This window comes from Anguilla rostrata, chromosome 16 (genome assembly GCF_018555375.3).
Source record: "Anguilla rostrata isolate EN2019 chromosome 16, ASM1855537v3, whole genome shotgun sequence".
NCBI classification, from domain to species: domain Eukaryota; kingdom Metazoa; phylum Chordata; class Actinopteri; order Anguilliformes; family Anguillidae; genus Anguilla; species Anguilla rostrata.
The window spans coordinates 15,212,563-15,226,596 of NC_057948.1; the positions used below are offsets into that span (position 1 = coordinate 15,212,563).

Genomic DNA, 14,034 nt, shown 5'->3' on the forward strand with positions numbered 1-14,034 from the left:
ATATCTTTCAGTAATACTCTATCTCTGTAAGGCAAAGCAATGGCCAGCTTTGTCACAATAACCAACAAGAAATGCATTTGAGGATAATGCTAGATATAGACAAGAACAATGTAACTACTATAAAATAATGAAATATCAAGTATACAGCATTCTATTGTACAGGTAAACTTAAATCTGGCGGCCCACTTGTTTTTATTTTTTGTTGGACAAAACAATTTTCCCAACTTGTCAGACTATGACCTCCATATTTGCAAACCTTGGTCAAAGTAATCTGGTGTAGGACATTTCACTTCAATTTCATTTCCTTGTAAGTTATTGCAAGTATAATACCTGCTTTTAAAAAGGTCTAAATAACAGCCTCACTGAGGAGCCACAAGGTTTGGTAAATCTAATTCTATTTGAATTTGCAGGGAAGGCTGAGGAGCTGACTAAAAATTGTAATACTTTTTAATTGTAAGAATTGTAATAATGTTTAATTGACATAAATATCATTTCCAGGGCCTAACAAATGTTTTCAATGTAATAACCTCTTTCTGTCTGGGTACAAAACCCCAAGACCAGTCTTTTTTAAAAGACTTTGTAAGTGTATTCTGGGGTTTGATTCAAAAGGTGTGCAATTAATTACATTCACTTACTTAATTCAGCTTGTTTTCATTGAATTGCACTTTGTGCTGAGGGATAAAAATCAATGGGTGACAGGCTGTTTGAGGATTATGTTTAACAAAAAGCAGCCCCAGGTAGACAGTCAATTTACGGACCTCATTCACGGCCCACACTCATTCTTGCAGATCTTTTGCAATTAAATTTAATAAGTGAGGCAAGTGTAGCTTTTGACAAAATGTGAAATATCATGTGCAATGTCTTGACACTGCAAAGTCCTTGGCCAAGCAATTGCTTCAATTGTTTGTCTCTACCGTCAAACAATTGAAGCAATCTACTATGCCTGAATCACAAACAGCATGAAAACCTTCATAGTTGAAATGTGTGAAATAATTTTGGTATTATTTATCGCGCATTGTTGAGTACACCTATTGATTTAATAACCTGATCCACTTCAGTTTGTTTTATTTTTATGAGACTGTATACATTTTTCTTCTTAATTCAAATGGCTTTTTGGATACCATTTAGTCAATACACCTACAGTAACACTTTCAGTGAGATGTTGACCATAGTGCCGAATAGTGCTTTAAAAGTTCAAAACCAGTCTTTATCACCTTTTTCTGTATGTGCTTTGCTCAATATTTGAGTTCAATTTTTGTATTGCACTTGTGTCTACGAATGGCTTGGATTTGTCTGTGAATTAATTTTATTTTCTCTCCAGCCTTGCTATTCTAACCTTGCCAGATGCTTGCTGGATGTAATTTGCACTTTGCATCGCCATTAACTCATCTTCTTCAGGTTTGGGGGAAAATAGGATTGGTTTTATTAAATTTTTTTTCTGTTCATGGATTACAGACTATATAGGTTATTTCACAGCTGCAAAGATTTCGCAATGCACAATTTAATGTAATCCCAATGATGCCAATCCAGCACACATCTATGCGGGAGCATTTAGCAGTGGCAGCATAGCATAAGATTTCAGGTTATAGTTCCAGGTGGCATGGTGCCATTGTACCTTTGAGCACGGTACTTAACCTGAATCACATCAGCTGTATAAATTGACAGTAGGTACAATGAACGCAAGCTGTGTAAGTTGCTCTGGACAGGAGCATCTGCTAAATTCTTAAAATGTAATATAGATGTCATTTAGCACAACCACCACCTATAAAATGCTCTCTTAGCCCATTTCCATACATGTAATAGTAATAGTTTTGGAAGTATATCTTGTCCTGCTATTCACTTCAACAAATGCCATTGGCTCTTGGCAATGTTCACTTTGTAATGATACTTTTTTTTTTTAATCAGCTACAACTATGTGTCAGTTATTAGAGGTAACAGAACTATTTCAAAGTACTTGCCACCTTACTGTATTTGATTTTCATTCAACCTGTTATTTGAAAATAATGTTGACAGTGCTGTTTTTTAAATTAGCTAGAGAAGACATTCTTGCTTCTTAAAATGTGTGCTGCGCACTGGACTGAGCAGTGCTGGTTTCAGGGGTGTCAGTTCCCTGTGTGCATGGTCTCTGTCCCTCAGATCTCCTACTCCCTGCTGAATGATCGTAGCGGGGATTACCGGTTCTTCCGCATCGACCCAGATATGGGGGCCATCTACACAGAGGCGGTGTTCGACCGGGAGATGAAGGGCTCCTATCTTTTGGAAGTGAAGTCCGTGGACGGGTGGGAATCGTCCCGACCCGGAAAGCATGGACAGCCCAACTCTGGTGAGGGCCAGTTTTGCATGGTTGATCCAGAGGGTATAGCCTGGGCCAATCTGTAGCTCACTGGAGCTTCTGTTTGTTCATGGCCAGCTTCCCGATAAGTGCAGATGACACTGCTCCTGCCGCATGTAGTGGGTCATGATTAGCGGGCGGGAAAGAATCCTGATTTAATTCCCAGGGAAAGCTAGTCTTAAGGAAATGCACTTTTTTATGAAGTAGATGTTTTCATGGACTGTAAAATGCACAAGTTTATTAATTGTGATAGGCTGACAGTGTAAACACTGTTCACATACTGAAAGGGTGAACCGAAAATGAAATTTGGAGTGCTTGTTAATGTTCAATGAGGGCATATGAAAGGGCCTTGTAAAGCAGTGGAGCCTCCTCTCTGAGACTGGACCTATGATGATCTTCAGGAGCTTGTTCTTATATTGCTGCTACACTCATTAGTGCAATTGATTTGGCAGGGTAGGAAAGTACACACATGAAGGAGGGGAGCAGGATTGGAAAGGTACTCTGAAAATAGAATTAAGTATTACAAACATGTTGGGGAGGCCTCACTGGCAGAAACTGCTCACAAAACTTCATTTTAAATTTTGTGAATTTAAAACCGTTGTGAAAGTGAGTGACTTTCAGTTTCTGAACTTGATATGAATATACTGCATATGATTATACTGAATGAAAGGGGATTGGTGTTTTTTTTTTTTTTTTTTGACATCTCAGATTTTGTGAGAAGTTAAGGCTTCAGTTTTTGCTGCAGGGTTACATTATACCAGTGTTAAATTGTAAACTCCCTCTACAGCTGGCTTAAATAATTTATCATGTCTTGCCAAGTATATTGTAAATTATGTTCTTTTTGATATCCATATGAAACGTAGTGCATTTCACAAGGGGAGCCCACGCCACCCCCACCCTAAGGGGCAGCTTGCACACATGTCTTCTGATGGCTTCAGAAACAGAAAAGGGAGAAGGAGAAGGGAGAGGGAGAAACATAGCAAGAGAACCGGGGTAAGATAAAGGGGAAGAGGGGGCCAGAGGTAGAGAGAGTGGGAGAGAGATTGTGAGGTAAGAAATGAAGCTGAAAAGGGGGAGCAGGAGAGAGAGAGAGAGAGAGAGAGAGAGAGAGAGAGGGGTGAGAGAGAGAGAGAGAGAGAGAGAGAGAGAGAGAAAGAGAGAGAGTGTGAGAGAGAGTGAGAGTGAGTAGGTACAAGCTGACAGAATGAGAGCTGCAGGGATTTTTAATCTCCCACTTATCTTTTCCACAGACACGGCATACGTTCGCATCTTTATCAGTGATGTGAATGATAACAAGCCCATCTTCGCTCAGAGCGTCTATGAGATCGATGTTGATGAGGACGCGGATGTTGGCTTTGCCCTCGTCACTGTCAGCGCTAATGATGGGGATGAAGGTATGTTGTGGAGGGTGAGAAAGGTGAAAGTCACAGAGATGAGTGTCATTCAACAGGCAGTGGGTGATCAGTACAAATAGTCAGCCTTTTTTCCATAGGTGCTGTTAAGGCTCCTTAAGATGTTTATCTTGTTGTAAAGCTTGACATACATTTATCCCCAGCCAGGCCAACAGCTGTTTGTGCATCACTGCCACCAAATAATTTCAGTAATGCTGAGTGCCAAGAGGTGCACGACACCATTTTTAAGGGTTTAGGATCTTTTTTTGTGGGGATTGAACCCATAACCATCGGTCATCACTGTAGGCCACAGGTCAATGAAAAGTATATCTTTAACTGAATCTGAATGTGTATGAATTATCTTTGTCTTCAGCACTGCAACTGGATATTACCCAGCTTTATTCCTATTTCAGAAAGGGTACTGTATGTTTACACAGTGATAAAATGTGAAATATTATGGCTCTCTATTTTAACCTACCTTGCATGGTGACATAACATTTCTGTTTGACAAGCTGCACTTTCTACTATTCAAACCAGCTTCCTTCACAAGGCCAGGCAATAAATCTCGCTGCACAGGGTTGCCCTCTTTGTGGAATTGTATGCTGACTCTATTATTTGAGGACATTTTACAATATTATTCACCATTTATCATTACAATGAGAGCTGCCCATACTGATTTTTGTCCCATGATGAATGAGGCTTACAGCCCCACCGGCTGTATCGCTACCATCTAAGCAAACACGTTTGCTTAAGGAGCAACCCCATGCTGCTTTCTTAAATAAACCACACGGACTGCAGCGCTCGCTTCCTCCCCATGAGCATTTCACAGCTCAGAAAGAGCCGTCTCCCACATTTCTGTGCTAATAACTGAAATATGAGTTCCCACATTTTTGCCCTATTTTGCCATAGCAGGTTTAACAGGGGGAAAGACATTCAGGATAATCTTGTCTGTCTGTTTACACCACCGCTCAGACTCTGATGGGAGTCAGTATAATGAAGCTGAAACATGCGAGGTCCATTTAGAATTCTGTCACAGAAATAAACAATGAAATGTGCTAGACTGGGGATTGTTCATTATGGCTACATTATTTGAACCTTTCTAAATGGGAGGATTTATATTCTTTGTTTTTTATTTATGCTAAGGGCCTTCAATTCTGTTTCATTTGACCTCTGATCTGATGAATTTCACAATCAAAGTCCTCATTTAGATTAAGATTAAAAATGATTATCAATCCGTGTCTACATCCATTGAATATTTATAGTTATGTATGTAGCTAGATTCTGGACTGGACAAGAAAAATTGAATGCACACTCATGATGCAAACCTAAACTGCTGAACTGAAAAAATAACTTTGGTTTTTAGTTTTTTTATATTCTAGCTCATGGAAACTAGTCTGTATTAATTGCATATCAATGCTTTTGCATAATTACTTAAGTGAATTGGTTGTAACAGTTTTATAGACACTGAATCCATACAACATGCAATGTATGAACTGATATTCTTTATGAACATTCTTGGCATAGTAATTTGACCATTCTGAATCCACTCCAAGAAATATGGTGCAACAGCAATTTGGTTAACTCAGTGTGAAGCTGGTATGATTTAGGTGGTTAAATATAATGACGCACCAATTGGTAATGAAAACCTTCTGACACTTGGTTCTCCAGAGCAATAGCTGAATAGCTATAGCTAATGTGCTATAGTGCTGCAGTTTTCAACCTAGTCTGGTACTATAGGTGCCAACGCCAAGCTGCGCTACCAGATCACCTCAGGGAACACGGGAGGTGCATTCGATGTGGAGCCCGAGGTTGGAACCATTTTTATCGCCCAGCCACTGGATTTCGAACACGTGAAGAGGTACAAACTGCATGTTGTGGCATCAGACGGCAAGTGGGAGGACTACGCTGTGGTCATCGTCAACATCCTCAACAAGAACGATGAGCCGCCTGTCTTCTCCATGAACGAGTACTATGGCAGTGTGACAGAGGAACTGGATGGCTCGCCTGTGTTTGTGCTACAGGTGCGTCTTTTACTTCTTGCAGTATTTTCTTATATTGTGTAACATATTCGTAATCCTTTACAGAAACACTTAGGGTTGATTTACTAAGTCCTTTATCATTTGAAAAACCTTTCAGCACATGAAAAACTTTAACACGGAGAAAGATTGGTGCAAAACAAATACCAGGACCAATCATGATAGCCAGTGATTTAGTGACGATAGCTTACAGTAGACCTCGTCGCTCCTACGAGCTGGAAGTGCCCCAGAGCGTATTACTTCCCAACACATCTTTTTAGCCACTGCACACACCGATACAGAGTAATATTTGTGACCTCCAATTGCCTCAATTGGATGCCATTGGTGCCGATGTGAATAACAATTCTAGAGTATTTACGTTTTCTTTTAGCCAGCACTATTAAATTAGCCTCAACGTCGGTAGCTCTGGCACCAGGCATACACTGCACTATGGTAGCTGGTGTCTCTAATCTCACATTTCTCAGAGTACTATCACTTATGGTCAGGGCTTTCTCAGTAGGTGTGTTAGTGAGTGGGGAATAATGGTTAGAAACGCGAGTTTGGTGGTGCTCAGCAGCTCTAGGCCGACAACTATGTTTCTTCTGCACTGCGACAAATTGTCCTACAGCGAGGACACTGGGGGCAGAGAAACACTAGCATCTGAACTACAGTATCATCCAACTCAGGTTAAAGTCTCACTTTTTTTTCAACCTTGCTACTCTCCCATGGATCTCATTTTTTCCCAGGCTCTTTCTCAATGTGCAGTCATAAACTTAGCTGAGGCAAGATAGGCCTGCAGTTCTTTGGATGTTGTTCTGGGATTGTTTGTGACTTCCTGGATGAGTTGTTACTTTGCCCTAGGAGAAATTTCAGTCAGCCACTCCTGGGAAGATTCACCACTGTTCCAAGTGTTCTCCATTTAGAGATAATGGCCCTCACTGTGGTTCAGTGGAGTACCAGGGCCTTAGAAATGGCTTTGGAACCCTTTACAAACTAATATATTTCAACAATTTTTTTCTCTTCTCTTCTGGAATTTCCTTTGATTGTGGCATAGTGTGCTTGTAGAAACTTTGTGGTGGCTACCTCACTCTGATGGTAAGGTTCAGTATGAGTGTGGTGTAGATTCAACAGGGCTGACTGCAATTAAGCCTGGCTTTGTTCAATCAACTGAATCTAATTATCATTACATTTTTTTAGACTGAGTAATTAAGGGGGCAATTACTTTTTCACATGGGTGATATCGGTGTTTGAGAACTTTTTTCTTTAAATAAATGAAATAATTTTTAAAGTGTTTTTGTCTAATATTACATTTTGTTCATGTAAAGATCTGACATCATTCAGTGTGAACTATGTAATTGAAGAAATTTGGAAGGGGACAAATACTTTCATGGCACTGTAGATCTTAGCTTGAATTTCATCATTATTAAATGAGCAATCTAAAACTATTTTTTTGCAAAGAATGTTTTCTTTAACAGTACTAGAAGATATTTTTAATATGCAGTACATTTCTTGGTAGCATTTTCAGTGATAACCTTACCCTCTCTGTATTGGCTGTTCATGCAACAGTTAATCGGAATGTGCCAGTGTAGCTGTCTAAATGCATTACTACAATGGTCATATTACAGCCTGCAATGAATACTGCAATCCTGCACTGAAACAAAACCGTGAATGTCATTGGTAATGAAGCATTTAGAGCAATCCTGTAAAATAAATGTACTTCAAGTTAGGCTGCCAAAAAGAAAACCAAATGGGAATTCATTTGAACAAAATGTTGTCGGCTTTTTTTGATCCCTTTTTTTAATGGCTGCAGCAGAGCAAGCCGTTTGATTTTGAATTTTTGATCTTAAATCTAATGGCTTGCTCGGCAGCAATAAAAAAACCCAACAACATTCTATTCAACTTCATTTCCATTTGGTTTTATTTTTGCCAGCTTAACTAGAAGTACATTTATTTTCACTGTATTGTTCGTGATGCTTTGTTACCAATGGCATTCGTTATTTTGTGCCCAAGATTTCAGGTTGTATTCTTGGCAAATAAAATACATTTTACCCCCATGCAGTCAGTGCAAATTGCACTGCACTTTAATATTTTAGGCTCTATTAACTGTGCGTATTGTGTTCCATATAGAACCTACATATTTCTAAGCGTCTGCCATTTATATGGTCTTCTGTTTCTTCGTCTGCTCTGACTTAGTCTCTAAGCAACATATCCCCAGTTATGTTAGATACTGTAAACACTTTGTTTTTGGACAATTAATGAACAAATACCACCCTGCAGAACACCCAGAATTAAGGTGATGTATGCATTATTTATAAAGTATTATACCTTAAGCTAAATGTGCTATGCACATCTCCACTGGGAACGATAATGATACAAATACCAATACCAAAGGTTAAATTACATTCTTCCAGTTGGAATTAATGAAAGTATATGACGTATGATATTAACTATAAAAATGACCGGCAACAATAATCGTGGTTTGGGTCACTCTGAGAGTGACTTTTAAAACGCACCACTAATGAGACATGTCTGTCATTACTGCACACTGTTTGTATCAGCAGAAAGCATGCATGTGTGTTGATTGACATTATTGATTACAATAATACAACTTTCTCTTGGGTGGCTGCTAGTGAACAACTATAGTTTTGATCATTTTGGTTATAGTTCCCAGCCTTTACACTACAGAAACAAATGTAATAATTGTATCCTACTATGTTAGCCCTCAACATTTACCATATATGGGGCACATATGTCTTCACTGCTGATACATTTGCTTCTACAACAAAGCCAAAGAAAAAGATTTATTTATGAATCAGCAAGTTTTTAAAACATTTGTGTAATAGTTTTGACTCTGGTTAGTCATAATGTGAGAGTAAAATGCTGGCGTCACATTACACCTTAAGAATTACACCTCCACTGAATCCTGCCATGTATTTATACTTGTACTATGAAAATGTTGAACTTCTAAATATTAAATGTGTAAGAAACAAAATGTCTCTGGTAATATGTCTTTCATATTTTCTTTTTGAGTTTCTTTGTATAGGTGTGAAGAACTCCAAACACTGGCTCGAAGTCAGAGGTTTTGAATAATTAAACAGCACTGCAATCGATTAGAAAAGTTAAGACTGCTGCAAAAAACACCAGATACATTCTGTTTGATCTCCTAGGTAACAGCAACTGACCCAGATAAAGATGCCAACCAGGAGGCCCTGAGGTATTCTCTCCATGGTCAGGGAGCTGAGAGTGAATTCATCATTGATGAAGTGACGGGGAAGATATACGCCCAGAAGACCTTGAACCGCGAGGAGCGGGCAGTTTGGAGGTTTGTGGTGCTGGCCACTGATGAGGCGGGGGAGGGGCTAACTGGCTTCACTGATGTCATAATCAACGTGTGGGATATCAATGACAATGGGCCTGTCTTCATCTGCATGCCTGATAACTGCAATGGCAATGTCCCTGAGAACTCATCCCCCGACACCTCAGTCATGGAGATGACTGCCTCCGACATGGATGACACTACTGTGGGTCAAAACGCCGTGCTCACCTACAGGGTTGTCGGGAATGCTCGAAATAGTGCCAGTACTGACTTGTTCAGCATCAACCCTAACACTGGCACGATCTATGTGGCAGTAGGCAACTTGGACCGGGAGAAGGTGGAGAAGTACCTTCTGGTGGTGGAGGCTAAGGATGGAGGGGGCATGACAGGCACAGGTACTGCCACTATCCAGGTTACAGATGTCAATGACCATGCCCCCCGGTTCACTGAGAATGCTTGTGGTGCCCGTATCTCAGAGATCAGTGAGGTAAACTCAGCCGTCCTGGAGCTCTCGGCCACAGACGAAGACGTTGGGGAGAATGCTCAGCTGACTTTCAGCATAGTAGGAGGAGACCAGGACCAGAAGTTTTACATGGTAAGTCACAGGCAGGAGCAGCGTGGGACACTTCAGCTAAAGAAGAGGCTGGATTATGAGAAGTCCAGTGAACAATGGTTCAATCTCACCATAAAGGTTGAGGACCTAGACTATTTCAGCATGATCCATTGTGTCATTGAGGTGGAAGATTACAATGACCATGCACCAGTTTTCATCCCACACTTCTATGCCCTTACACCGTTGCCTGAAGATGTCCCCGTAGACACCAGCATCGCTAAGGTGGTTGCCAGTGACTCAGATTCTGGTCTGAACCAGGAAATCACGTACAGCATCTATTCAGAATCCGACCCATACAATCAATTTTCAGTGGACCAGACTGGAGTGATCCGCGTGGCAAGACCATTGGACAGAGAAAGAATGGCACAGCATTACTTAGTCATCTTGGCAACAGATAGCGGGAGTCCGGCGCAAACAGGGAGTGTCACGGTTCAGCTGAGTTTGCTGGATGTCAATGACAATGGGCCAGAGTTTGAAATGGCCTACATGCCTGTAGTGTGGGAGAATGTTCCGGGTCCGCAGATCGTACATCTCAACCAGACTTCCACGCTGTTGCATGTGGTGGATCGAGACTCTGCAGAGAACGGGCCTCCCTTCACCTTCACCTTGCCCCCAGAGTACTATGATGGAGGCAGTTTTTTCCTACAGGACAATGGAAATAACACAGCTACCATCACTGCTCTGCGCACCTTTGACCGTGAAAAGCATAAGGAGTTCTATCTGCCCATCATCACAAAGGACAGTGGCCACCCCTCCAAAAGTGTCACCAACACTCTGACCATCACTATTGGCGATGAGAATGACCACGCCCACCAGGCTGGGGACAAGGATATTTACATCAACAGCCACAGAGGTGAGGTTGTGTCCTATCGCCTTGCCCTTGAATAGCTCATCTGTGTGTTGCAATAGTCTGTAAGCCATTTGTTCACTTTTTTAAAATTCATTTCCTCTTTGTAAAACCACTCTCATTTCCAGTTGAGAATGAAGTTGCAGTTTTTATTTAATGGATGTACAGGGCTACTCATTGTTGAATGTGTTGAGGTGTGAGTGGTGGAGCATAAATCTCGGAAACACATTCAGCCTTTTTGTCCGAATGCTCTTTTTTCTGTGATGTGATAATGTTTTTCTCAACCCTTAAAAGATCTCCAGAAAGCGATTCTCTGCCCTCTGGTCTCTGATGTGTGGTGAAACAGTTATTAGTTCTTGCAGGACATAAAACTTGTGAAAAAGACTTGCTACTCTAAACTGGGATGGGAGGAAATAATAAAGAGGCTTAACACCTTGATCCAACACCTCACAAAAGAGAATCAATACCCCTTTTCTCCCTCAACAGGAAGGATGCCAACAGCAGTCCTGGGCAAGGTTTATGCTCCAGACCCAGATGACTGGGACAATAAAACGTATGCCTTCGCAGGACATGTGCCCAAGTAAGAGTTTTTTTTCTTTGGAATGGCACTCTTGGGAGAGGTTCAGAACTTTGGAATATTTCAGGGGCCCAGCAGTGCTTCTGTTCTTCACCTGAAAGGCAGCCAAGAGATGACTAAAGCTGACAGCCTGTTTAAGATAAGCCCTTGAACTACCTCTCAAGGTTTGCACCAGCATCAACATCTACTTTACTCTGTCTTTCTCTCTCACAAGTGTCACAAAACTTGAAACCCAAAGGCCAATTTCGGTAGTCTGTGCTCCTGACGATTCCATAGAAACTTAACAAAACACTCAGAAATTTGAATAAATGTCTTCTTTAACACAAGTAAAGCATTCACAGAGGGTTCATGCAAATACCTCCCCAATAGAGAACATCATTAAACTCAATAATTGAAAAAGAATCAGCAATAAACCAAATGTGAGAAAAAGAAAAAACAAATAAGAATTCACTCATACAGAATGTTTATAGAATCTGCTGAATATTGGTCTGTCCGAGAAGATATTTTTAATTATTTCTTATGCAGTCATTGATGAACAGTTTTTTTTTTTCATGAATGGTTAGGTAGAGTATTCAAAAGACATGTCCCTCAATAGCTCACTTAGAACTGACCTTGAGCAGTCCTAAAAAGGAGTGTGGAGATCAGAAGAAGCCCTGCTGGGATAACTGTGCACTGTTGTTAGGCAGGAGTAGATTACTAAAACATATTGGTAGAAGATTAATTTAGTGTTGAAAAACAAATATACAAATTTGAAGTACATTAAGATTATAAATAATGAAAATTCCCCAATTTTGGAATATATGTAAAGAGCTGGCCAGTGGATCAGAGAAGGTAGATATTCTAACAAACTGTTTCTGTAATGTAAAAAGAGGTTAGTCTTGTTGGTACTGGTCCAGACAATATTCCAATAGGAGAGGAAGGGGTATAAGGAGATATATGGTATTTTCTTGGTAAGACATGTCTAATTTTGCTGATGACATCAATATTCTTGGCAATTTTGGTAGAAATAAAAGCTATGTGTATTTTTCCAATTAAGTTTTTCATTGATGAACACACTTAAGAATTTTGTATAGCTTACTCTACTTACATAGTAGACACATAGTCAGATGATTAAACATCTTTGCTGAGAACTATTCCATGTTTATTCCTAGGTACAAATGGCAGGTATTTTGATATACTCTATCAAAGGCTTTAGATAAATAAATGATTATACCAATTGTGAATTAATTGTTGTCTAAAGCTCTAAAGTCTTAGATAACTTATCCATTCATTGGACCAAATGCAGTGGAATGTTTTTCTCTAAATCCAAATTGACAAGGATATAAAAGATTGTATTCTCAGTATTCAGCTAGCCTATTATACATAATTTTTTCTAAGACCTTAGAAAGACATGTTAGAATAGAGATTAGTCTGTTATTAGAAATGATTTTAGGATCATCAGATTTAAATCCGGAATGTCTGGCCCCTTTGATCAGGGGCGCTATCAGTAGCAGATAATCATTTAAGATAGGAAGCAATGACTTACAAATAGAAGATAAACACTTCTTAAGAATGCATATAATCAAGGCATACTGAGAGCTGTGCCTCATATCAATCTGATTCAACAAAACTTGGATTGTTTTCTAGTTAATAATATCAATTAACATGTAAGGTGACTAACGTAATGTGAGTAGCATGACGTTTTTTGGTTGTCTGCCCATGAATACAACTATTTTTTATCTTACGTCAATAGTTTGGTGCTGTTGTAAAGTTAGTAAATACAGTTTAAAATAAAATGCATCACTTTTGTTGTGGCATCTATAGTTCAACAAGATTGCCAAAGCAAACTTAGGTGAAAAAATGCCCTGTGACTTTGGCATAACACAGACAAAACTTATTGCCACACAATAACCGACAAAGTTTTCTTGTATTTTCATATGCAGACCTTAGCAGTGGTCAAAGGTTGCTAAAGTACAAAAATAAGGATGTTCCATCAGTTCACTGAGTAGTACAACAAATGAGTGCAATACCCACTCACAGTACATGTAACATGAGTAACGCTGGAATTGCCCTCAACATAATATGAATAGCAAAGTGATTAAGCATAAAGCCATTAAAGGCAAGTGCTATCTATAAACAGGTAAGTGGCATTTATTTACTTAAAGAACTGATTTATTAATTATTAGGAAAGTAATTCCCTCGCTTTAATGTGCATAGATGAACAGATGTTCTCAACACATCAACACTATTGCAAATATCCGCAGCTGTAGCTCACTGGGAGCTTTGGAAACCAGTTTTGTATTACACCATTCACACCACTGTTCTTAAACAGCATTTGCAAAAGCAATGTATTAAACTAGAAAGGCAACTGAAATTTACTTTTTGTAAATAGTAAATTGTTGCAATCATAATTTCAATATTTTCTCTCTACTTACTCACAGCTACTTCATTCTAAATAAAAGGACAGGTTTTCTGATCATCAAGGAAAACACACCACCAGGAAACTACAAGTTCAAGGTGCATGTTTCCGACGGTGTTTGGCCAGACGTCGTGTCCAGTGTCACCGTGCACGTTCAGGAGCTGCTTGATGACGACATCTACAACTCTGGCTCACTTCGCCTAGCAGGTACTTTGGTCCCACCCCCCACATTCAGAGGGACCTCTGATTATGTGTTGAACTGTAGCATTTAGTCACACAAAGGGATCTACATCTGAAAATAGTCCCTTCACACTGCCGTGAGGCTCTGTCCCTCAGATTTAGTCTGCTATAGGACATGCTTCTTGACTGCAAAGTGAGGTATATCCTTCACATTACATATGTTACAGGTGCATTGTTTTTATATTCTTGCATGTAATTAAAGTGGGAATTAAATACAGCAATGCTATCCCAAGATTTTCCAGTTTAATTTGTTCTGGTTTCCTTGGGAAAAATCAGCACTGGAAACCAATAAATAATGTTGTTCA

The 14,034-nt window shown here is 39.7% G+C and overlaps 1 protein-coding gene across 2 annotated transcripts in view; it reads left to right on the plus strand.

Annotated features, from left to right (window-relative positions):
- Positions 1-14,034, plus strand: part of LOC135241945 (neural-cadherin-like) — a 131,580-nt gene that overhangs the window by 76,876 nt on the left and 40,670 nt on the right. For both annotated transcript variants that reach the window (XM_064312744.1, XM_064312745.1), the window contains exons 15-20: positions 2,137-2,323; positions 3,583-3,726; positions 5,461-5,744; positions 8,906-10,520; positions 11,001-11,094; positions 13,512-13,696. In XM_064312744.1, coding sequence (XP_064168814.1) covers positions 2,137-2,323; positions 3,583-3,726; positions 5,461-5,744; positions 8,906-10,520; positions 11,001-11,094; positions 13,512-13,696 — 2,509 coding nt within the window. The remainder of the gene's footprint in view (positions 1-2,136; positions 2,324-3,582; positions 3,727-5,460; positions 5,745-8,905; positions 10,521-11,000; positions 11,095-13,511; positions 13,697-14,034) is intronic.